A 26896-nucleotide genomic window follows, 5' to 3' on the forward strand; every position below is an offset into this window, starting at 1 on the left:
TGAAGCTTACCGGATATTCCTTGATCAGGTCATCTGTATCCTCTGCGAGGCAGATGATGAAGGCTTTCGGTACACACTCCCTCCGAAGAAGAATGTCGTCAGTCTAGGACAACATGATATTGATTAATTTTCAATTCAAATCAGTTTCATAATCGAAGACACTCTTAAAACTTAAATCCTACAATTTATTTAAAAATAAATGGACATTTGTAATGCCAGAGTTTCATTAGAAAATAAATGTAAGCTCAATGGTGTGATGGTGAAACATGAGCTGCATATATTAAAGACACTATAATGGTCTGCCCTTGTTATGTATCTGTAAAAGATAGGGAAACTCTGACACCCTCTAAGCTACCAAGGAAACTTGTTTTGTTTGATGCTCCAAATGTACCTGGTCCAAAGTGTCCGTCATTTGGCCTGTTGATCCACCTTTGATCGGCTGACTTGAGTGACTGTAACTGGGCCATGGACCCAGGAACAGCCATGAACCACAGGAACTCAGAATGGATCTAAAACAAATAGTGAATTAATAAAAGAAAATGCAAATTACTTCACTCTGTATACAATCTTACTATGGATCTTCATGTGTCCTGAATAAAAAAATCATATAATCTCAGTATTAAATGTGTTATTATGCTCTATAGCACTTTGCCACTGTTTTGAAAGTGGCTATAAGCTTTTTATGGCCATTTGTCACAACAAAGCTGCGTCACCTGACTACATTTTTCTTATCGTCACCTCCCCAACATGAGTTTTAATTTTCACACTGTTTAATCCTTTTGAGGAGAATCCTTCGCACACTTTTATAATGAGGGCTACAAATGGCTTTAAAAAGGACTGTGGCTGAACTGGAAAAACAATTTGCCTGACGTATAGAAATACATGCCATTGGCAGGGTGCAGTAACTTGTACTCTAACCCTGCATGGTAAACTGAATGTGGCTACACAGCCACATTGAAGCCTTATAAATAGCACTGTCATTAGCACTCAATACTGCAGTTTAACTTACCTTTGGGTAGTTCAATTATTTGTGTCCAGGCCTGAAGTAACCACCACCAATCAGGGAAAGAATCATGAAAAGAAAATTAAACATGCATTAATATTAACTAAGGGAGTGGCGTTTCATTTCAATGTTAAGCCAAATGTGGTAAAGAAGGAGAAAACAGTCTGCTGCGATATAGCAAACTAATATGAGCTGGACTGGTGAATGCTTTAACCACCGAGAAACGTATAACTATGGGGTTTCACCGCTGCTGCCTCCATGTCAAACAAGCCACAGAGGCAGTTATCACTGCGTTTCACAGCTAGGTTGAGTGTTTGGTTGTCACGAGAACTACATGACACACACACACGTAGGAACGAATGGCCCAAACAGACACGCGGGCGCAGTTCAGTTTATTCTACCTGTCCGCTAGCAAACTAATATAATAGTAGTGGTGTTGTTTATTTAGCAGCCGGACTCACCTCCGTGCTTTCATCAGAACGGCATGCGACTCTCATTGGTGCTGCCTGAGTATTCATACTAAAAACGTTGATAGCAACGGATGCGGTGACGGCAGTAACACACAAACACACACACACACACACACACACACACACACACACACACACACACACGGTGTACTGAACAACAGGCGCACGCAGCTCGGTGGTAAAGAAATGTAAATGTATCTGGCCTTACCAGTAGCCTACACAGCATGCTAACCCGGAGAGCAGAGCACTCAGCACCGCGCGCAAATTACTAACCGTTCACTCTACATGTGTCCGCTGGCAAAATGCAATTAATTACTGACCAGTTAACAGCCAAACTATCACCTTTAAATGCCACAGGAAGTTTTACACACAAATGGTTTGAACAAATGGCCAACAATTTCTCACAGAATCAGATAAATTAATCGAAAATTATAAGCTAACCTGAAGGACACAGCATGACTTTGCTGGTCCGGCTCAGTTTAGCTTACTGACGTTAACCTTAAGACGAAAAACTGTAACCATTACAGGCAGAAAATGTATTATCTGACAATTAACATTTGTAAAACATTACTTTGTCTGTATTAGACTTACCGTTTTGTTGGGGCGCCGTGACCGTGTGCGAGACGAGTGCGAGGAGAAAACATGGCGGCTTCACAGGAAAATTTTAGCTGAAAAAGACGTTGACGTAAACGTCCACGTCATGACGTTAGACAGGAAAACCTAATTGAAGCGCTTTCATTTGCATAAGAAAAGCAAGTCAATGTCAGGTCTATGTAGTACAGTACAATTTCAATTTGATGTAATCCACAAAAGTACGTTGCCATCGCTAAAGCAGAAAACCGAGTCAGACTTATTCAAAACAGTGCGTTACTTCAACTTTTCAAAAATATACTTTTTAGAGTGTAGAAACCAACAAGGTGTGTTGGTTCATATGGATAATTTATAAGGCATGACCTTACATTGTTCACATAAGGACATACTAGTAGTAGTATTTATTTAGTTATTATGATAAGGGCGGTCAAACGAAGAAAATTTAATTGCGATTAATCACAGAACATATTATATGTAACATTGTCATAGTTAATCGTGTTTTAATCTCATGTTTAGAATTCTATTATTTTTCATTTCACAACAGTTTTAAAGTGCATACTAAGGATGTTATGCAATTCTTACCAGTCTACCTTGATTGGGAATCAAATGAATGTATTCAAAAGAGTACAATTAGCGATGAGATGGATTATTATTCGTATTGTTTATTATTATTTTAATTTTGCCATCATCATCCTCCCGCTAATATACATTCCTATATTGATTTCCTGATTGATTTTGAGATCCCTCAAGGGGGCGCTGCATCTTTCCAGTCATTCTTAAATGATGAACCTGTCACTATGGCTGAAGGCTCGGCTTGCCCATTTTATCCACCAAAAAAAATCTCACTTTTATTTGTTTGTTTTTCATATATGTAGCAGATATAATACTGTATTCAGATGTGATCAAAAGCCCCAATCACAAACAATCAGACTCATAATATTCCGTTCACGTAAAAGACAGAGGCATTGACACTGTAGGGGCGATATGCTGACAAAGCAGTTTCCTCTCTGAGAATAACTTGCTTGCCATGTGTTTACAAAATCACTTGGGAAATTATCAATGCAAATAAACAGAGGCCTCCCACTGTGTAGGCTCACACAGTCCGCCCTTTGAAAGCTCGCTGAGGTAAGCACTTGACCCTAGTGTGTGTGTGTGTGTGTGTGTGTGTGTGTGTGTGTGTGTGTGTGTGTGTGTGTGTGTGTGTGTGTGTGTGTGTGTGTGTGTGTGTGTGTGTGTGTGTGTGTGTGTGTGTTTAGACTGAGGGAAATTTGAATACAACATCCTGCCGAGTTAGGGGTTTCACGCCTGTAGCCTGGGGAGTCGTTGTTTGTTTGTTCTATTTTGTCATGTTTTCATCTTTTGCCAAATGACTATACAAATGAGGAAGCTACGCACAAAAATAGACAGTAGGTTGTTTTTCAACCTCATTACTTAAATGAGCACACTTGGGGGAATTTTTTGGGGTGTATAAACACAACACAAACCCTCTGTACAAGCATAAATCTAAAAGAAAATCTAACTTTTGTGCGCAAAATGCTGGGTGATATCCTTGTTTCTCCAAGTAAGTTTTAATCATTGGGTACTGGTGCTATGGTGCACCTGGAAATGTAATAAACCCCAGAAAAGTGCCTCTGTGTCAGGGTAAAAGAGGCTCAAGACAGCAGCAGAGGGGGAATGCCACTCATTTTAAGAATTCACATATGGTACTGCTGCACCCCAAGGGCTAGTCTGCCAGTACAAGTTCTGAATAACTTTTTTTTTTCTTCTTTCTTTTTCTACTGACAAGCTTGACAAAAAAAAAATTGCATGTGAATTGTTTAGTGTTGCTCACTGGGATTTAAAAGATTTCCACTGTTCCCACAACAGGGGATTGTGGGTATTTAGTTTGTTGCCACATTTGATTTTTTCAAGATTTTTTTTTTCCCAAGTCTTCACCACATTGATTTTCTATGGCACATATCTAGATTTCAAGTCTCTATAGTAGAAAAATTAATGTTTTAAGCTGTATGACAGAGTAAATCAAGCTCATCAACACTGAACAAAACAGAACCAGAACTACAATGTATGGGTCTTAAATTAGTGACATATGCCTTTACTAAAAAAATAAACTTTTTAACATGATAAGCACCAAGTTTCTGTTTCTTACAGATCAAAGCAGTAAGAGTTGTTTGAGGGTATGGATGGAGTTTCCCTTGATAAGGAAATGTGTGTGTTTGTGACTGGCTTGAGTCTGAACAGGAAATGGGTCTAGGAGGCACTTTGTTATGTCTGAAGCCACTCTGCCTGCCTCGACTGATGCATATGGTGATAATAACATTACCAAAATAAAGACAAATAACCTAAGTGAAAAAAACAGTGTTTTTTTTAAAAAGGGAAACAAAGACTTCAGGCGATATTTTACATTATAACAAGAGTATGTTTGGGATAGTTCACATATAAAAAAGTAGGCCTACACTAAATGTCCTACAGTGTGTCTGCATTAGCATAAGAAGGGGAACAATAGCAACCATAAGGGACTCATTTAACCTTCACACACACCTGTGCAAAGGGTCGTATCTAGGCTACCTAATGAGTGCCCTAAAGTAGATACTTAAAGGCATACGTTATTTTCAAGTAAGACCACATTACACATACAGGGTAGTTAAAAAGCATGACTTCTATAGATAACAAATTGTTATTTTGTATTATGTTATTTACAGTACAAAATGAAGTAAAAGTCGATCTTACCATGCACGGAGGAGAACTGGGCAGTCCAGGGCAGCTGAAGAAAATCTACATGCGATGTTTTAAATTCAAGTCTTATCCACACATTCGTAACTTCACCAAAGAGTTTGTTGATATAAACTGCATGTTTTAAATGTTCTTCTGTCTGTATTTGTTCCTCTTCCTGCCGAGGGGAGAGCGTGTGTTGTTGTGAAGGGGAGCGGGCGGGACAGGCGCGGTGCTCGTGTTTAGAAACTTTCGGTAAGCTAATGAAGAAATACAAGATACATCCGGTTACAGCTTTCAAAACAAGACGGGCTACTTTTATAAGCGTTTTAATAATATCAATGCTTCTTTTTCATATTTGTATTTTTATTTAACTGGCAGAAATGGACGTCCACAGTTGTTTTGTGGATCGCATAATATTTGATTTTGTACAAACTGATCGTAGGCCAACAGAAATATTATTTCTTTGGAAAATGCTAATTAAAATTCAGTTTTTTAATTGGTTTTATTTATCCGTTTTATTTTGATCCATAGTTTCCGGTATATTCCTGTCTGTGTCTTGCTTGATGTACCTGGGCTACACAGACACACGTACACACACACACACACACACACACACGCACACGCACACGCACACGCGCACACACACACACACACACACACACACACACACACACACACACACACACACACCTCATTGCGCAGTAGCACTACCATAGGCCTACTTTTGTTCACAATCTGCTCTAAAGTCAGATAACATTCTCTGGTCCCAATATGGTCTACTTTAATCAGCAATATATTTTATTCTATTTTGCTGTAGCCTATGTAGACACATTACAATATTTAAGTCAGGTCCAATAGTGGCTAAATAGACTCACCTTGTCGTTGGGTCGTAAAGGGGTTCCAATACAGAGCCCTACAGCACTTTGAGTTGAAGATAAGGTATAGCCTAGATTTGCAGCTTTTTTTCCAGCACAACCAGTTCTCTGCTAATAAACATGTAGAACGAGGTCATACCTGACTGACCTCAACCCTATTAGGCAAGCCTTTCCTTTCCGCTCCACAGGAGTAAAACAAAGCTATACATAGTCCAGCAGAGACCACAGAGGGATTTTCAATGTCACTGTGGGTTTTTTTTTTCTTCACAAAGGCAAGAAAATGAGATAAGAATCATATTAAAATTCCCTCTTTGCTCTTTAATTTTAGAGATAAACTCTGACTGACCCTCGTGCCACATACCATAATAACATACAGTGCACGCCATTGTATTATTACAATTAATTCAATCATCATGTTTAATACAAACTGATGTCTTAATCTCCATACAGCAAAGCCAAGCATGGTGATTAAAATCTTTCAGGCTAACAAAGAAAGTTCAAACATCACTAATAATCTGCAGCGACAGTAATGCATACGGTTTTGCTAAATGCTCACAATGAAAATGCTAACTTACTTGCTAGTATAGTGTTGACTATATTTATCATCTTTACTTAGGTGTAAACGCGCCAAAATTGGCCAGTAAGCACTAACAACAAAGTGTGACTAGAGACTTTTGGGATTGTCTTCAGAATTCATAATTTGCAAGTATTTGGTCATAAACTAAAGTATTGGACGATTAAGAAAATCTGATCTGATGATATATATATACTTATTTTTTTGGATGATCACCAAAGTTATTTAAAAGACATTTGATCGAGCCAAATACAGAGCTGTTGAGACATTTTACTTAAAAACGCAACACATGTCAACCTCATGGTGGCGCTAGATTGAATGTGGATCATCATATTCATTACAATTCAATTCATCCTCTTGGGACCAAGAATATGTGACCAAAATTTCAAGACAATCCATTCAATAGTTGCTGAGATATTGCAGTCTGAAAACAAACGATTAAAAGCATCACAAAAGATTGTCAAATAAAGACACCACTATAACAAAGTAGAAAAGATGAATCATATTTGAAGTAAAACATGTAAACGTAGATATACAAGGCTTTATTGATGCAATGCAAGGAAGATATAACACTTCTTTTAAATCTATGCCCACAAACTAATTAGCAGACTTCATAAGACAAAAAACAAGGACTTTCTGTTTGCCCCTTGTCTCATTCTCTTTGGGTGCACATTCCCTACATTTCCCCTTAATTTTCAAAGAACTCCCATTTGCACGGGAATTGGATTTAGTGAACTGGGCGTCTTTGTGAAGCTGTTGAGGTTTCTTCCAGCAATCAGGCCCTGATGGGAACGAAGGGAAAACGGTCCCTCACTTATCCGGCCACTAGAGAATTCGAGAAGAGTTGTTACAGTAATTGATAATTGTGTGTGGGTTGAATGCAGCGTGTCTGTTGATAATGACGCCCTAAATCCCAACCCCGACCGTCTGCTCCTGGCCAGTGAAGCGTGGGGACATTGTGTTCCTCCTGGCCTGGGCCGGGGGTGTGTGTGTGTGTGTGTGTGTGTGTGTGTGTGTGTGTGTGTTTGTGCATGCCCAAGATCCCTATCATTGCCCCCTAAGGCAGCCTATCTAGCAATTAGACTGTGTTTGTCTCATAATGACCTCCTCTCTGCGTCCACTCCGAGCTCATTTTATTCAAAACTCGCCAGATGGAGATAATTGGTGAAAAGTAATTGGTCAGTGACGCTGCAACTCAGAAAGTCTCTGCTATTTCAGAGGCCATTTTCCTGCATGTGAAACTGCACTATACTTCCCATTATGATTCATTAGGCAAGTGCAGAGGAATCCTGGAATGTATTTTTAAGGATATTCCCAGATGGGATTTGTGTACTTACTTGACATTCCCATTTGTGCACTTTTGAATATCACTTACGAGATATGTATTTTTATCCCCCTTTGCAACAAGACCATCCATATGGTACTAAACCAAAGTTAGCTTTTCTTCAGCATTGTCAATTTACCATTATAAATCTTACAAAGTCACATACAAATAAAACCTTATCGGGATGCATCCTGTCGTCTCTCTTTCACTCACTTTCCAAACAAATGCATGCGCCGCTGGTATGTGCTAGCAAAGATCTTTAGGACAGTAGGCGCTGGTGTCTAAAAACCCTACCACTTTAGTCCAAAGGGGGCGCTAGAATCAACAAAAACTGAAAGCTTCTCGTAGTTACTTTAACTTGACGTGTTTCTAGTCGCAAGAACGACAAACATCATTTAAAAATCCTATCGTCAGCATATGAAATGAAAACAAGTAACCTCCACCCAAAAACCCTAGTAAGCCCAATCCAATCCTACTGAAGCAATGCAAAGAAGCGAGGAGGAAAAGGGTTTGACCAAAGCAAATTTGCATGAATGTAAAGCAGGGAGAACAAGAGGAATGACCTGCTGACACCTGAACCCAAACACACACACACACACACACACACACACACACACACACACACACACACACACACACACACACACACATCTGTTTTGTTACTTTTTCCCCTTTCTCTGCAGCTCTCCCAGTGTTGTCAGCTCAGCAGGGGAACAAACAAAACTGTGTATCATGCGCTCTGTGCATTCTGACCTGCCTCCAAGGCTGTGTGAGTCAGTAGTAAATAAAAATGTTGTTACTTTATGGAAAACCAGCAGGTTGTAACCACAGGCTGAAGAAAAAAGAAGTCAAATGTACCAAATCAGAAAAAAATATTTTCATGTGGTCGAGTGATACAAGTAACAATATATTCAAGGATTTCATATGGCTGGTTTATTACAAGCCATTCCCTATTTTTTCCATAGTCTTGTCCATGAGGAGTTAGGTAACATTGTGTTTATCACTGAGATCCTGGAACACACAAACAGTCATCAATCAAATTCCAACAGAACAAGAATTACAAGCAGTCAGAGGAGCACAGAGGTTGTAAACAAGCCAACTGATGTGGCTAGCTGTATAGCTACACCATCTAAACCGCTTTGTTTGAATTTAAAACTGAAAGGGAGCACACCCAATATCTAACGATCGTTTGTTGCTGAAAATTGTGTGTGCACAAAAACAGAAGACATGTAGGTCGGAGTTCATGGATGGATGAGTGCCTCAGCAAATTTAACTAAACATTTTCATCTTGCATTAAACGTAAAACTGATATCCTCAAAAAAAAGTTTGGTTGTGATGTTCAAGAATGTAATGGAAGAGAAAAGTATGGAAAGTGACAATGACAAACCAGTGATTTAATTAAAAGTTTGACTGATAGCAGCTATAAACTGTATTTCTATGGAAGCTGCAGAGTCAGTATTGGAATGAGGTCATTCACATTAAAGTGTTTGTCTGTCGGCTGAATGGAGCATATGGTTTTTATGCTTCTCCTAATCAAGGACAAGTCGATCATGACTCATAGTTCCATATGTCTTGTAATAACAAAGCAATCAGTATTCTACACGTGTCCCTATTCTCCTAACCTATCTCATATAGACAGAGTATGATTGATTTGCAAATGTTTCTGCAGGTTTATATTCTATAGTCGGGACGTGTCACTTGATATGAATGTTGACATTTTTGGCAAGGCTCGGCCCCCTTTTGGCGTTATTGGCTGGGAGGTGCCACAGACGCCCTCGTTTAAACTGTCTATATCACCGTGCCAAGGGAATGGCTTTGTCATTTACTGAATGGTGCACTCACTTAAATTCACATTATCAAATGTTGTCCTTGGTAATTGAGGAACTGTATTTGAATATGTAATGATTTCATGCATGAATCTATACGTTTTCTGCCCAGAAATGACAGAAAATGGTGTTGAATTTATAACATAAGAAGTGTCTAAGAAGTGAGGTGCTTGGCTTAATTTTACACGCATCTCGATGGAGGATACTGCACTGTTGGATAATCTGCTTAACTGCCCATGCTCATATGCTGATAAAGCTTCAATTAACTGCTGCACCGGGGCGACCACTGGCTCTGGTTCTCTGTGCCCAGGCTTTCATGAAGCAGACTGCCCAGTGTGTGCACACGGTCTGGGCAGATTAGGCAGCGAGCGAGGGGCCCTGCTTTGAAGGTGGCCATCCAGACGGCTCATTTGAGAGTGAATGGGCATTTCTTTTCTTTTTTCCTTTTTTTTTGGCCCGGCTTTGGGGGTAGCCTATGCCCGGTTGGTTGGGCAAAGCTGTCTCCACCTCTCTCCTTTCTCTCTCTGTCTCTCTCTCTCGCTCCAAGAGAACATTTGAAAGAAAGTCTGGTGTGAGGTGCTGGACCCCTGCCAGTAGCCGCACTTATCCCCGATGGAGGGTGCTAATTACGGCCACTTGCTTTGGAGAGATGAGGCCCCTCCACTCATTTAAAACAGAGCGAGCTGTCCCTGAAAGCCCCATACACTATATTTCCACCTCAGAATCCAATTTCCAGACCACAAACCCACCACTCCACCCACTGTAATTATGCTCTTTATGTTCACCTCACCTGCCCTGCTCCTTTAAAGGTGGAGTCAGTGATTCTGGAGAATGCTTGTCATAATCTGTGAAAAAAAATCCAGTGTTAATACACAGCCTATGCTCTGTAAAAAGGAATTAGAGCAAAGGGTATGTAAACAAAGGGGACCCGCCATAGCTAACAACCTTCTTTACAGAACTATAGGCTGTGTATTAAAGGTGGAGTCAGAGATTCTGGAGAATGCTAACACTTTATGTCAAATTCAGTGAATATCTGTAATAGATCTTAGGCTGTGTATGAACACTAGAATTGTTATCAGCGCACACACAATACTGTGAAGAGATATTCACAGATTTTGACAAAAAATTAATTGACAACAAACCAGAATCACTGACTCCACCTTTAACCTAGGATTTTTCCAGCGCCCCCCCCCAAAAAAAGTCCAGAACTGCAGCGTAAGATGGTGGACACTCTCCAGTCCCCTCAGGGCTTTTGAACAGCGTCCACATCCTCCGTGCCAGGGCCGATTAAGCCGCTATACGCCTTTTCTTTGGCCAGATCTCAGTGTTACACAAGCCCTGGGCACGTTGCTGTCTCTCAAAAGCCTTTCCCCCATCTTGTTAGAAAAGTCAGAACATGAGCACTGTAGCACACCAACTGGGCAGGTGTTTTTACAGTGCAGCGCTGTCACTTTGGGATGTGCACGGTCAGTTTAAGGGCCCGTTGCTAATGCTACATGACAGTTGAGCATTTGGTACATGAGTGCACGGTATCCTAAATGACTCAGGAAGGCTCAGGAGAATCAGGAAAGTAACTGGGATCTCTATGGAGGCTGTAGCTGGTGTGAGATGGACAACAGCTCAATACAAGTGCACCCAAAAGCAATGTAGTGTACATGCTGGTTGACCTTTTAGATGTTTGCATGTGAACCACTTTACCTGCCACAACACAGGGAAATACAGTGCTGTGGGTATTCTCAGAGGGGCTACAGCTCACGAACGGCAGGCTACAACTTAGATGTACTTTTCTGTGACTAGCCAAGGTCTTTTCAATTGTATTGCATAATACATACGCATGTATTGTGCTGACACGCTATAGTTCAAGTAGAAACAAACAACAAAATTGTATTTTTTATTATAAGTAATGTATGCTAAATATTATACCCATTAGAAAATACACTATACCATCACATTCTACATTGATTTTGTGAGCTTGTTTTCAAACATTTGCTTTATGCGCATTAAGCAAATCAAGAAAATCAATATTAGCCACATTACAAAGCTTTAAAAACACAAAGTAAATGTAATCCTGTGTGTGTGTCTTTTTTGTCGAGCTGCTGTTTTTGACAAGAAGAAAATTCCTTCAATAAAAGGGTAAAACCGCTTGGCATTGTATTTTTCAGTCAATGTTACTCAAACAGGAATAAATTATTGATTCGTTGGGGACTGTTTTTCCAGCAGTGGATTAGGCCAAATGTTGTGCTCCAGTGAACAGTGAGTGTGTGTGATTGACACGAGATGAAATAAAGTGTGTGTTCATAGGCATTTTTAGTTTTCGCAACAGTATGACTCCCTGTTGTGTTTTTAATCATGTTTGGGCTACTTTAGAGCTATTTGGCACAGAGCAATAAGACATATCAGGCTTTGGTTTCATGGTTTTAGTTTTTTTTGTTCGCGATAAGAAAAACTGTAGACTTGCATTCACATAATGAGCTGAAATATGAGCCTTCTTCTCCTGGTCTGGGGAGCACAGAGAGGAGGATGTGCACATGGTTATTAATACACACAGAGGCAGCATTCTGTTGGATAATGTGGGTCAAGCGTGAAGAGTGGACGTGAGTAAGTGAGGCAGACACACACGCGCGCACATACGCGCACACACACACACACACACACACACACACACACACACACACACACACACACACACACACACACACACACACTCACTCACTCACTCACTCACTCACCCACCCACCCACCAACTCTCTCTCATCCCCTCCCTTATGTCCTGACATTAAGGGGAAGGTGGGGCATCTTGAATCAGCTTTGACTCTGTATCGGCCTATGGTCTCTGTCAGTGATGTCTTCAGAATATGCTCTGGCGGCAATACACAGACAGAGAGAAAAAAGCCATGCACTGATATCAAATCAAAATCAAATCTAATATGGGAATTTATGAGCAATTCAAACTGATTGTATGTAGAATCAGTGATGTGCAAAGACTTTCCAAGGGCCGGGGCGAAAAATTAATAAAGAGCTCCTCTGCCATGTAAATGAATGCAGGACCTGGGAAAGCGGACAGCCCTGAAATATTGGTGTGATTATTAGTTTTGGCTGGATTAGGTGACGCACCCACACGCACGCACACACACACACACACACACACACACACACACACACACACACACACACACACACACACACACACACACACACACACACACACACACACACACACACACACACCTATGCAGGCCACTGCGTAGAATCAATTCATCCAGTGCAATGATTCTGGCAAGAAATACCGGGTCCCAGTTTCCCTCATTTGAAGGATAAGAAAAGTTACAGTGTTGCCTCAAGGGGAGGAATGATAACGTGACAGACACGGTGTGAGTGTGCTGATGAACTCGCTCCACATACTCACTGTACCTCCTCCATGCACTCAATGTTCAGTCACACTTTCTATTTTAGTGTCAGTCTGGGTCAAATAATGTCCTCCCTCTCGCTCTAAGCTGCTAAATGTGGAGTTTATCAAGCAGAAGGCACAAAACCAGAATAGGACCAGAATTAGTTGTTCCGTGACTCTATTTTAAAACACTGTTATGCAATTAACCCGCCTGGACTGGTTCACTAGACGTGTTTAAACAAAAGGATCTGTGACAGTTTGACTGACCACTTTTAGGATCAATGTTGAGCTTGATAGTTTTATTCTTGACCTTGGAAACAGCATCTTACAAAACAATCTCAACTCCAGCTCCACTTAGTGATTTGCTCCAATGTTAGAGCTAGGGTTAAATGTAGCAGATTTATGGCAATTGACTTATATAGAGTAAATTGGTGTGTGTCATTTAAATATGTTCTGTCTCTCTCCACTGTTGTATTTCACTGTATAATTCATATGATGTTGCATTACAGAGAGACAGCACTTACTTTCCCACTCTCGCTGTAATATAGTAGCATGCTCAACATGTTTTAAAGAATAGTTTGAAATTTTGGTAAACCTGTTTATTAGCTTGCTTGTTGAGACTTAGATGACAAGATCAACATCACTGTCATGTCTGTACGGTATATATCAAGCTACAGCCAGCAGCCGCTTAGCTTATCTTAGCATAGCATTAACAATGGAAGCAGACTAGGGTCACTGAGTCCAGCCAAGAATCAGTCCTGAACATAAGCACTCGTAAAAACCAACCAATGAGGTATAACGTGTTTTTTAAGCTTTAAAGAATCTGGTGGACACATTTTGATCCCTTTGAACTATGGTAGATATTTTCCCACATTTCCAGCTAAGTAAAATGAACTGGTTGCTTGCCATGCTTCATAATTTACCAAGCCAACATTACAGTAGTATTGATATTATCATCTAAATCGGCCAACAAGTGAAAAAGCGTATTTGTCTAAATGTCAATGTTATATTTAACCATGAATACATACTCTTTACTAGTTTCATTATGGCTTCACTTTTCTCCAGAATACTGTGAATCTCTTGTGTTTACTGAGCTGTCCTTCTGAACTCTAATCAGTACGATACTGTCTTGTAACCATAAACCATGTCCAAAGAGGGGACCATCTATCATGACCAAGATAAGCCGAAAATACCTAGAACATAATCCCGTCTTGGACGTTGAGTAACATCCCTCCCCACTGCCAAAGGCCTCTAGCTGATTAAGTCTTATTTGAAGGTTCTGAAATTACCTCCAGATTTTGGTCAAATACTTTGGGCTAAACGAGGGGGCAGCTAATGGGGCGGAGAGCTATGCAGGCTATGTCATGTATCCAATCGTCCCATCATCAGCATTTAGCAGCCGAAGGGGCCTCCATGGTCACATTTTTCACTGACTGTTACAAAGCCTGGATTTTGACTTTTGTTTGTGGAATGAGTTATAGTAGATATGATAGTTTATAAGAAGGATAAACCCCTTGAGATAAATCAGCTCATTTTCAAGGGGGGTGCTTTACATAAATATACAAGAAGTACTAAACAAAAAAGACATTCACACACACACACACACACACACACACACGCACAAACACACACACACACACACACACACACACACACACACGCACGCACAAACACACACACACACACACACACACACACACACACACACACAGCTCTCCCATGTCTAACTACTCCTACACCCATTGACAAAATATACAATAAGTTTACATACATCCCTGTTTACATATATGTGTTTTTCTGTGGATTTTGAGTCAAATTCTTCATGAGAGAAAGGGCTTTTTATCTACAGCTGAAACATCTTTTCTTAGCCTCATTGCCTCCACACATCCTCTGATATCTAATAGCGTTTTGATGAAAGGGGAATTCTTTCACGATTTGTTTCCTTCGAGATTAAGAGCTGCATAACAACAGTTGTTTCATCTCGCCCTCTCTCCAGATGGCAGCGATTTGAACCGGCGTGCAAAGCTCTGATCGTCACACAGGCCCTTCCAAAAACAAAGAGGCAAACAATCTATTCGTGCAGCGCTGTCCCTCTGACGTACACAGCAGCAGTTCCAGAATTTAATCGTGTTTTTTAATGTTCACCACCTGTTAACTTGGAGAAAATAAAGAGGAGTTTTGAGCTACTGTCTTTAAAAGGTTGAGTCACGGATTCTAGAGAACTTTTGATGTCAAAATCACTTTTTGTCAAAATCAGTGGAATATCTCCTCACTGTCCGCTACCTATCTGACGTTAATACACAGCCTAGGCTCTGTAAACGGGTATGTAAGCAAAGGGGCCCATCATAGCTAGCAACATGCCCATTTACAGAGCCTAGGCTGTGTATTAACACTGTTCAAGTAGCGGATCATGAGGAGTTTTTCACTGATTTTGTCAAAAGGTTGTTTTGACAACAAGCACTCTCCAAGATTTCTGACTCCATCTTTAAACATGTACTAGAATGAAGCTCTGTAATCGTATAAAAATATGACTGACAGCTAGAGAGTGTAAGTATCTAAGAAAATTCTGTGAAACTGTTCCTCTTAAGGCATTGGTGTCAAACTAATTCGTTCCAATTCTAGTGAGTTTTTTCCCTTCTTTTGAGGATCTGGCAGCAGGCGACATCATCTGGGTGCAGCATTGCCTCACAACACAAAGAGCTCCATTCAGAGGCCCAAGCAGTCACATCCCACACCCACACAGGGAAGAGACACCCAGAGGCATCCGGCACACAGCCTGCAGTCATTACAGGAAAGCAGTGTGTATACTTGCACAGCAGTAAACCATTCACAGGAAAACATTTAAGCATTTAAAGCTACAGTGTGTAACTTAACTAATATGAAAGAATGTCGGTAAAATTAAAGCCATTGCCAAACGAGTTGACACAAAGTTGATTAAGCCTACCAGCTCCACAAAACTCTCTCTGTATTTCCCAGTATATGGCAGCGTTTACAAACTGGTGTCAAACCCCCGACACTGGCACAGGAGCTCAAGAAGAAAACCCAAAAAAGCGTCCACGAAATGTTTCAGTTGTTAATTCTACTGCTGAGAAAAAACCTGGACGTACAGCAGAAGGAATAGAATCCCTGCGCGATCACAGTAGGCTAGCTTCATGTAGATGCGTGGACAGTGTTGTTGCTATAACGCCTAACTAACTATAATTCCTCAAAGGGGGCGACAGAAGATACACACTATAGCTTTAAAGGAACGCTCATGGGAAGAAGCAACAAGAGAAAAATGGATAGAAGAAAAATTTGGCGATCACCACAAAATACATTGGCATGACAGCCTGGGCACAAATTCGTAAAATGACAGATTTATTGTATATTGTATGTATATCTTATTATATTTTTCTTGTATGTATTTCCTTGCTTTATATACATAGCTATGGACCTCCTTGAGAGTCTGAAATAAATAAATTATTAATATTATATTATTATATGTCCAGGAACTGTCTCCCTCCTGCCATCTCATCCACAGTGATTGACGTTCATCCAAACATAAACAGGGATTATTCCCCACAGCTTACAACAATATTTTACAGTTTCAGCTATCCAGGGAACTCAAGGGGATCCACATACCATGGGTAAAGTAAAGTGAGTCCAGTGCCAGGAGCTTTCCCTGGGCTTGGTCTGTCAGAGAGGCAGCCAGCAGGGATCTCAGAGGCAGACAGAGAGGCCCCAGTGTCTGTGTGAACTCTAGACACAGACGGTGGAACAATTTTAAAGGGGAACTACACCAATTTTGAATGTCAAAGTTGGTGTTGGGGAGTTCTGCACTGAAAGGTTGTCTAATGCATTGTGTGAATGAAAGAAGTCTGATTTCTAAAGTCTGAATACCTGAAGTGATGTTATGTGATACGGTGTCATTTGGACTACAAGTCTGAAAATGAAAATAATCCTAGAGACAGAGTTAAAAAAAAATTAGCTTAACAGACCTCTGTTGCCGACTCCTCACCTCCACTGCAAGCCAGCTGCTCATTGTTTTGTTAGCAGCTACTGGCATCACAAGCCTGAATTTCCACCCAAACTGTTGGTGACCGAGTTGCATTATGGGAAATGTAGGAACCAGTAGGTTATGACAAGGAATATAGATGCGTAGAATTAAAGGAACAATCTCTGGACCTGCCCTGCCATATCTCATTTCAAATGTGTGGTTTTGAAGCATCCATCATAAGTTCATCATAATTTATTTGTATATTTAATTTTTAATTATGTCAAGTAACTGTCCTCCATACAACAGCCTACAGTAAAGCATGATTCAGACCTTCTGAAAGCTGCTGATTCAACATGTAACCCCACACCAGGGCAAGGCAGGGCGGTTGACCTCACCCATGAAATATTCATCTGAAGATTTTCTGAAACACATTTGCATTTATTAAAAGTCACTCAGTCTAAATAATGAATTGAGTAACCCGACACTGGGGATGACTCAGTATGAAGAGCATCAGGCAGGTGCTGTGAAACCTAGGTAACCTCCTCACCTTTTTAACATGGCGTGTAATGTGACACCACTTAATTAGAAGTGTTAATAAGTGGTTGCACCTACTGTACAGCAGGAGGTTAGTCTGTATGAATAGCACAATCTCGCTGGAGGACTACCGTGTTTGTGAACAGAGCAGAATGATCCATTTCCCTGCTAATGTGCATGATTGTGCAGTGTCACGGTTGCGGTTTATCTATAACATTTCACAGACATCTGGTGCAAATTGCCTCAGCGATTTAAAATCAGCGAGTATTGAGGCCCAGAGACAACACTAAATCAAATACACATGTTTTGCATATTTGCCAATTGTAAATAAAAGGCAGGGATATTTACTGTAGAGGTTTATTCTCATAGGCCGTTATCTAGAAAGCACACACTGTCCCCTATTGGCCACAGAGAGAATTACAGAGAGAACAATGCATCACAACTTTGAATTTATATATTTATTTGTGTAAAAAAGTAGCTCATTCAATAAGTCATAATACAAAAAGGTCAGTAGATAGAACACTATGGTGCAGGTGTCATCCTGGCAAGCAGACAGTGTGATAGTGTTTTTACAATGGAAACAGTAGCTCTGGGTGTCACAGTATTATTCCAAATTGAACACTTTTAACACTGAGAATAGTTTATTTATATATACAGTAGTAGCTGCATATAAACGCTTAACGTGTACCAACACTTAACCCATCATTATTTCACATTCTGGTCCTAACTTTGTTCCGTAATCAACTCATTTTTGTGTAACTTCAGATCGTAACTTTAGACTTCATTGTGAATTACAATAGGATATGTTACTTTATACAGTATATTCTACAGTATATATATATCTACCTTATGTTTAGCTTAGTTAAAACGTATGGACATAAAACTTTCTTAACGTTAACTTTCACATGATATCTTTGGAACAGCTTTCTAAAGCCTTGTTTTCCACTGAGCGGTTCGGTTCGTATTGATTTGCGTTTCCACTGTACAAAGTTGGAAAGGGTACTAAAATAAGCAAGCCGAGCTGCACTTATTTTTGTCACCCTTTCGTCGGGGAACCAAGCCATCCCAAAGGGTCCTTAAGGGTGGAGCTACACTCTGCAGTCCGTTGATTGGTCGACAAAATCATTTCCGTGTGAGAGATAAACCGCTGTGTGTGTAGTCCCACCTGCCAAGTAAGGGTACTGTCTGCAGTGGAAACGCAAGCCAGATCTAGGGTTTCCGTGCCGTGCCGAACCGAACTGTGGTGCTCAGTGTAAATGCGGCATAACCCTTCAAACTTAGAGAAAATGACCCAATATTACTTCCTTTGAAGTCCATTCTAACATTTCTTCTGTGCGATTTCATTTGCAGTGGCAGCATTCTTGGTCGCTCGTGGAGTCTTTGTCGTTTTAGTCACTTTAGTCACTTTCTCTGCCTTCTCTTTCTTTACCTCTACCTTTTTAACCTCTTCCTTCTTCACCTCCACCTGTGCGACCTCTTCACTGTCCTCTGGCTTGCCGTTAACTTTCCTCAGCTTGTGTTTGCCCTTCAGAGGAGTTGAGAAAGTGAGAGACGTCTTGATGAAGTCCAGAGGGAATATTCCCACGTCTCCGTCAAAGCGGTTCTTGGTAACCTGTAGCGACCGGCGGCCCGGGATGGTCACCATCTTCTTCTCCTGCAGGATCAGCACGTTGTCGGCCTCCTGGCTCGCCTGGAGCAGGGGGGGGAGGGGGAGGGCAAAGGTTAAAGGGGTGTTTAGTTATTGTATACAACAGCTGCAGCGTTGTAAATATATGTCTTTGTATTTTAAATATATGCTATAATAAAAATTGTTGAAAAATAAAATTCAGCCGACCCCTGAAGCCGAGTTTGACTAAAGCTTGTCTCAAACAAGCCTAAACATTTTGACGGACTGGATTCACATTTAAAAAAGGGAAAAATCCTACAATTTGAATGTCTGACTTCCGACCACTAACATTTTAGCGCTGCCTAATCTTGTCAAACAACAAGAAAATATTCATTTCGTCACAGTTTTCATGTTCAAAAGATCTATTCTAGCCACAGTCATGAGAAAACAAAACATTAAAAATCTAAATTAAAAATCCATTCCGCTGTGTTACCTTTGCTGATCCAAAGATAGAGGCTGTCTGTAGCTCCCGGTCGTCCTCCTCCTTCCTGGGGTGAATGATCAGCGTGACGTGGCAGCTGCTGTTGGTCGCAAACTTTCTGAACGCTCCAATGATGTGATCCTGGACTGCAAACCTGGAACATGGTTTATTTCAATATATTGATTTTTCTATTTTAAATCATTTATTTACAATATTTCCATTGTTTATTTCCACAAGTGCAGGTCGGTATTGTACCCGATGAAACTGGTAGAAAAAGTCAGAAATATTTGATTGTTCCTATCCACCATAACTCTTACTCACTTGTCTACTGAGAGGTTTTCCTGCCCCATCATGAACTGCAGGTTGTCAATGACCACGTGGTTGATATCGTACATGTAGACGGAATGTTGCATCGTTTCCAGCACAGTCCTATAAAAGAAGGTTGGAGACGAAATGTTATATATAAAAATACTGCTTTTATATCCTATCATTGTATTGATTTATAATATCACACAGCAGTAGTGTAAACAAATTGAGCTAATACTTAACAAACGTATACTCTCCACTTGTCATAGTTATAGTAAAGCTCAAATTAGAATTTTCAGTGCAAAATTTTCAACCAATCATGTTCTCATTTAATTGTACCCTATTTCCAATATCTTGTTTTTGTCCAAATCAAAATCCCAAACGAAAAGATGTTAGTCAGTCTTATTATACTTTACAAAAAAGACCTAGTTTCTGATTATTGACTAATCGATTTATCACCTAATAATTGCAGCACGCTTTAGATTAAATTGGGTAAAATATAGAAGATATTGCTTGCATATTCTGATGTAAACCAGTTACTGAGTTACTTAATGTTGTGCTCTTGCCCGACAGTCAGTAAAAACAATCCACTACATTTTACCGACTGGGATAAACAACAAAGAAAGCTTGTATCCATGCAAAAAGCAAAATTAAACCAGCTGTATTCGTTAAACACTTATAAAGCCATACTTGATGTTTTGCTGCCCGTGGAAGGTCATGAAGTAGAGGGGCAGCTCTTCAAACTTGTCGGCCCAGAAGTCATACTGCTCCAGGTTTTCCTCCAGTCGTTGCATAGAGAACTGTGTTAACATGATCTTGGCTAAACGCACGTTGTTGATCTCAAAGCTTCCCCACAGAGTGTTGACGCCCTGCATGCAAAGGTCCAGAGCCAGCTCACTGATGAAGGTGGTCTTACCGCTGCCGGTAGGACCTGGTACACAGAAACACACACATATTAAAATAGAGATTTGATTAAACTTTGTGGAGACAAAACAAATAATGACCACCTGGAGACATTGAAAGAAGCTGAAAATACATAACCGAATTTTCAATCACCTATAATTATATTTTCCACCACTAGATGACAATTTAGTTTCTCTGATGTTTGGAGGTAATGTTTGTCAGCACTATTTGTGGGCCAAAAAAAGGGGAGAGGAACTGACACGTCACAAATTAAGACATCTTTCAATTTTATACCTAATTATTGGATCCATTCTTGATATACAATGTTGGTTATTGCAGCTTTTAATGTTTGTAACGATGCTATGAAGCGATATCCCCTTTATAACATCATAAAAACTTTAAAAGCTGCAGCTTACCTTAGTGTTAAACAAGGGCAGACCAGGACTAAATATACATAAAACAAAGATGGAACCTAATTTTTCCTCCTACCTGTAAAAACAGTGAGCTCCCCCTTGCGGTGTCCCTTGAGGATCTTGTTGAGCTCTTGAAAGCGTGTCCACTTGACTCCGGCCACCTGCTCTGTGTTAACCAGCTCCCCGTACACGTCGTCTCTCAGCTGTTTGAAGGACACTATGGACTTATGAGCTGCTGGGATGGACGACTTGATTATGTTACTGAAGTTCTTCCCCTGGGCCAGAGCCTCCACTGGACAGGGCCGGTACTCCCCGGGCCGCACCAATGAACAGCGCCTCAGACCTAATAACAAAAATAATATCTTAAGTGTGATATAGCACCTTTCAAGAAAAAAAAGGACGCTTTACAAAAGTACAGGGGGATGAAAATAAGGCAATAACACAAGAAAGGACTGAAAACAAATAAGTAAGTAAATAAAATAAATGTACAATCAAAAAATGTAAAATAAATAAACAAATACCTAGCTTCCGTGAGAAGATCTTTGATGCCTCCCAGGAGCGGATATCGCCTCCCAACCAAAGTGTAACCCGTTTGAACTGCTCCAGGTACGGCAGTAGGATGGGTGGGAGACAGCTGACCCCCCTTGGGAGAGCCACACTGGGGAGTCCCGTAGCCTGACTCACAGCTAAAGTGTCCAGTTCATGTCCAGTCAAAACCACCTCAGAGTCCATTCGGCTAACAAGTGGGAGGCCGAAGAGGTTGTAGTAAGAGTTGCACTTTGGGACGGTGGCTTCGTTGTAAGTGACTTTGTCAGTGTCTGTGCTTTGGGCGGAGAGGAGCTTGACCCCCTTCAGGCTGGAGTCAGGACCTCCGTACCACGGGAACACCAGGCTCTTGGTGGGCTTAAAGAGACGCACGCCAAACTTCTTTAAGGTGGCGTTAGAGATCTTTGTGATCTGAAAGAAAAGAGTGATGAATTGTATCATCCCGTGAGAAAAATAATTTATATGTTACGTTACAACATTTATAGTGATTGTAAAACAGACCAAAAACCAGTTTGATTTCAAAGAGAGAAAAAAATTCATAGCATTTTTATGTACACAGTTCCTACAGATCTTTAAAGTCTTAAAAGATAATAAAGTTCAATTGAAATGTGTGAAATTAATCGTTCAAAAGTCTTAAGACATGGATTCCGAAAAAAAACAAAAAATAATCGATTTGATAGCATCTACTTTGATTAAATCATTTTCAAATGCCTATAAATCATTTTCAAATGCCTAGCCCTACCTACACGATAAAATCTGGGGACGAAAAACACAACACCTTCTCATAGATAACACCAGTACATCTTTCACCAATTCACTCTATTCATAATGTACCTGGAACATGGTTTTGATGAGCTGTGCCTCGTCTTCAGGCAGGTCAGTGAAGGGCACAGAGCTGGTCCAGACCCGCTGCACCTCCCTCAGCTCCCACTCTCTCTCCTCCTGCTCCTCCACGCTCTCTGGGTAACCCAGCAACACATGGGGGCTGAGGAAGGCCTGCTCCTCCTTCTGCATGACCTCCAGACAGTCTTGTAGGTCCTCCCAGCTGCCCTCCACATGCGTCTCCTTACACATGAACTGTCCCGTTGTCTTATCCACGAATAGGTTGAAGCTCTCGCCCCTGGGAGGTATGGTTAGGGTTGCATGATTAATGGTAATACAAAAGCATGATCTTGATTCATATTTCTAAGCAATCTCATTTCTAATTTATGACAATTATCTTGCTGCAAGTTCAAGTCTTTGCTGAACAATGCCAGTTGCTCTATCAATGACAATTAGCTACATTTTGTAAACAAGCTATTCATTTATCATTGATGCATACATTTCTATAGATGTTCTCTCATTTTGTTATCTATTATAACTTGCCAATCGTTGTCCCTCCTCGATTTTTTTTTTCTTCATTATTTATTTTAAAGCGGCAACTTTAAGCATCATTGTGTGTTTAGAATAAGAGAGGAAAATAGACTTGTAATTTCCTATGTTAGAGAAGACTTTTAAGTTTAAGTCTGGAACTTAAATAGTATGTTTTAAGAGTTTCTAAGAGTGAAATACATTTTTTAGTTAAAAAAACAGAATCTTTTGAGAGAATCGTGATCTCAATTCTGAAAAAAACAGTTTAGCAAGACTTGCACAGCCCTACCTTGAGGACGGGTCCACGAAGATGCTCGGGATGTGTAGACAGCTGTATCCATCGTGGAAGGGGACGTCTTTGGAGCGCAGGAACTGTTTAATGTCTGTGACTGTAACAGGGCTTATGGGGAACTCCACAGTAGATTTAGCATCCTTTTTATAAGCTCTGGTCCCACTGTGTGTAGGGAGGAAGCATTTATCCCAAAGTCTTGACCCCCATAGAGGTGCAGTAGTTCTGTAAAGGGGTTTCTGAGTGAGGTGTCTCACACAGAGGGGTGAGAAGTGTCTTTGGTGGTGTTGGAGAAACCTCGGGGCGGCCACCTGCGCCAGGCAGCTGGTGCCCTTATGGAGCAACCTCCTCCACATGAGTTAGCCTGTTAGGACATTCAACCTGCAAAAAGGCAGAAATATAGGAAGTAAATATCAGCAATGTCAAAGCAAAAAATAATAATATAAGGTAACACTTAATACATCTTGAAGGCACTTCTTTTGCCAGGTTTCTCCAAAATTACAAAAAGGAACACAAAGAAAAAAATAAGAAAAATAAAATATTGTTATAAAAATACAAAGTGTAAGGTAAATGCAAAGCAACACTGACTCACTCAAAAAAAGGCAGTCTGTGATGGTGACAACTGACACTCATTTTGCAAATGAACATACAAGTATAAGTATTGCATATCACCTTGAAAAAATATCTCCTTTCTATTTAGACAGATAGTATGGTCACCGTAACGTTAAATACTAGTACTTTAATGTGCAATATGACTTCAATTTTAGCAAACTATACACGAATATTAACCTTACTTGGTTCTACTTAGCCTGAAGTAGAAAATAAATTATATAGATAATTCCATTTAGGGCATTCAGCCTGCATACAGGGATAAATATAGGAAGAAAACATCAGCAAAGTCAAAGAAAGGACAAAGTGACGCAGGAAGACATTATTTCTAACAAAATTAATGACATTAACCCGACTTTGCACCAACAAGACTAGGGTAGAAATAAAACAATTAATTAATATTTATATATGGGAAAAAACACGCAAAGTGCAGCTTACAGGCTCTGTAGTCTTTCATCACGCTCCTCCATGCTCCTTTTTTTTAACCCGGGCTTTCGGTGCGTCTTCAAAACAAGTTCGTGTGAAACATACTGCAAAGTGTACCGAAAATGGTTTCAAAAAAAGTATTTAAGATATGTTTAATTTTACATTTTAAAAACACATTAAATCTTTGTGTATATATTTGAACACATTTAGAATTTTATATAAGTGACAGAAGTGGTCATTTTATGAAGTCCTATTTTCCTTTACATTTTTTGTTGTCCCCCGGAAGCAAATCATCGACGGACCGAACTACACGCATGCCCGTGAGGTCGTCCTCTGTGACAGTTGTTGCTATTTATCGTCTTTGATTATAACACCATTATTTCACACATATTAGTGGTTTGTTAGTTATTTTTTAAGGATGACGTCGAGAGGGAGCGCGAGCCGGTTCCTGCAGAGCGTCCTGAGGAACGGAGTGGGCCGCTACGTGTGTCAGCTGAAGCGGGTCTCCATCATCTTCTCCAAACAGGGACAGAGCTCACTGGGAGTCAGGTAAAGAAATATAAACAAACCTGTATGCTTAGAAACACAAGGGCAGTGTCTGTGTATTATGGCAAGTCGTTTAACATGTATTATAGCTCGACAGTAGACTGGGTATTCATCATACGTTTACTTTTACAAGTCGAGCTCTAATTCAAGATTGCCTATCCGTAAATACATTTTCATAGGTAATAGGCTACTTTTGACATTAATCATGTGTAAGGGGTTTCTCATTGCAGATATACTGCAACTGAATTATGACTAGTTGTTATTCAAGTTCAAGATATCTACATTGTCTTTTGTACATAAATGTTTTTATTTATGTTTATAGCCTCAACTTCAATGGACCCTATATGCACATATTGTATTACATAATACAACATCAGCTATTCTATTCAGTAACACCATACAACACTGGGATGTTATACTGTATAAGCACAAATACCACACACGTGTTACCTACCAATCAGAGAGCAGAGTGACCATTTCTTCTTTATTCTGTTTCAGGGAGTTTATTGAAGAGGGCGTGGTTGATTATGCCAAGAGCAACCCAGCGACTGTGGTGTACGTCTCTCCCCAGGCCTGCAGGATCCCCAAAGTAGTCGCAGAATACTGTAAGTGCTCACAACTAATGCTTAATTTATTTTCTACATCATAGAACGTACATTTATATTTAAAATAATGCTTCATTGTATGTGTACTACTATGTCATTTAGTACTAAATACAGGGAAACAGAGACGTTCCGATAGTGGTGTTGAGTGTAGAAGCAATTGTATAGTCTTTTTTGTGTTAATATTTGTATGGTAAATCCATGTGCTTTTTTCAATAGCTTTTTTTAGGTGAATGAATACCCTTCCATTTTACTGATGGCAGGCAATGTACTGTTTGTAATCATAAGCAGGATTTTCCCCCGTATACTTAAAGCTTCTATGTTTAACTTTAATCCTTTTATTTTTTCTTAAAATGCTGTATGAACCTGAGTAGTATAATGCTACAAACTGTAGGGGGCAGTATAACACAGTTTCCCCTGTGGCCTCTCTTCAGGTAAAAGTGAAATGCTGCTGGGAAGTTCCTATTGACTTAGTAAAATGTTCTTCTCCGGAATCATATACTGTATGCTCTTGTTGACACTAGCAAAGATCAAACAAATATCCCTGTCACTCAAACTTTGTCATATCCTATTTTTTTCTTCCTGTAGTGAATGGAAACGTGAGGGAAGAAATTGTCACCAGCAAATCGTCTCAGCAGATTTCCGAGCTTTTGACCAAAATGACCAACCAGTCGGGTCTGGATGTCATCCGCATCCGTAAGCCGTTCCACACAGACAACCCCAGCATCCAGGGCCAGTGGCACCCCTTCACCAACCGCCCCCCCTCCATCGGACCCATCCGGCCACAGAAACAAGACTCTTAACAAGGACTCATACAAGTCGAAAAAGTGTGGACGTTACTTTATGAGTACATGTGAAAGATATGGAGTTTTTTGGTGAAGTGTGTGCAATCTAAATTAAAGGTGGATTCAGTGATTCTGGAAAACGCTCGTTGAGAAAATCAGTTTTTGTCTGAGTTGGTGAATATATCCTCACGATTTGATACCTGTCCGAACGGTGTGTGCGCGCTGAAAAAAAAGATGGTGTTAATACTAGACAGCCTAGGCTCTGTAAACTGGTTTGTAAACAAAAAGGGTGCCCAGCGTAGCTAGTGACATGCCTGTTTACAGAGCCTAGGCTGTGAATTAACACTAGGCAACACATTAACATTTTCTACGGACAGACAGTGGATCGTGAGGAGATATTAATTGATTTTGACCAGAAAAGGATTTGACAAGCATTCTCCAGAATCGCTGACTCCAGCATTAAATCATGTTTGCAGCCATTGCTCGATGTATTTGATGGATAAGACTCGCACTAGTATCTACTGAATGTTTTCATTTACAATGTCCTTCTGTCCTCTTTAGTGCACACAGTACCAGCTCCGAATGGCACATTTGAATAGATGAACGTGAATACACCCGCGGCTTGCCAGCTGGTGTAATAAAAAAACAGCCGATTACTGTTTTTATCTCAAGGTTATTTGAGGATTCCTGTAATAAAGTGCGGCACTCCAGGGAAGATGGAACTTTGTATGAAATAAAAAATAATATTTTTTTCGTGCAAA

At 40.3% G+C, this 26896-nt stretch overlaps 3 protein-coding genes across 5 annotated transcripts in view; 1 reads left to right on the top strand and 2 right to left on the bottom strand.

Moving 5' to 3' along the window:
* Positions 1 to 4956, bottom strand: part of LOC307267128 (leucine zipper putative tumor suppressor 2 homolog) — a 31597-nt gene extending 26641 nt beyond the window's left edge. For 2 of the 3 annotated variants that reach the window (XM_080049363.1, XM_080049361.1), the window contains exon 1: positions 4792 to 4956. The gene's annotated coding sequence lies outside the window, so the exon portion shown is untranslated. Of the gene's footprint in view, positions 1 to 10; positions 104 to 391; positions 510 to 1009; positions 1041 to 2064; positions 2142 to 4791 lie in introns of all 3 variants that reach the window. The other variant, XR_013845390.1, reaches the window with a different exon arrangement.
* A 12799-nt stretch (positions 4957 to 17755) lies between these two features.
* Positions 17756 to 24266, bottom strand: twnk (twinkle mtDNA helicase). Its single transcript, XM_080048800.1, has 9 exons — positions 24215 to 24266; positions 23168 to 23548; positions 22363 to 22648; positions 21504 to 21939; positions 21059 to 21325; positions 20357 to 20597; positions 19682 to 19789; positions 19373 to 19514; positions 17756 to 18963 (listed from the first exon to the last, which is right to left on the bottom strand). Exons 2-9 carry the CDS (start codon positions 23521 to 23523, stop codon positions 18592 to 18594), a joined length of 2208 nt encoding a protein of 735 aa, XP_079904926.1. The 5' UTR covers positions 23524 to 23548; positions 24215 to 24266; the 3' UTR covers positions 17756 to 18591.
* A 243-nt stretch (positions 24267 to 24509) lies between these two features.
* Positions 24510 to 26896, top strand: mrpl43 (mitochondrial ribosomal protein L43). The gene is made up of 3 exons (XM_080049456.1): positions 24510 to 24751; positions 25247 to 25353; positions 25939 to 26896. Exons 1-3 carry the CDS (start codon positions 24621 to 24623, stop codon positions 26151 to 26153), a joined length of 453 nt encoding a protein of 150 aa, XP_079905582.1. The 5' UTR covers positions 24510 to 24620; the 3' UTR covers positions 26154 to 26896.

Source organism: Ammodytes marinus (genome assembly GCF_949987685.1).
Source record: "Ammodytes marinus genome assembly, chromosome: 20".
Taxonomy (NCBI): Eukaryota; Metazoa; Chordata; class Actinopteri; order Uranoscopiformes; family Ammodytidae; genus Ammodytes; species Ammodytes marinus.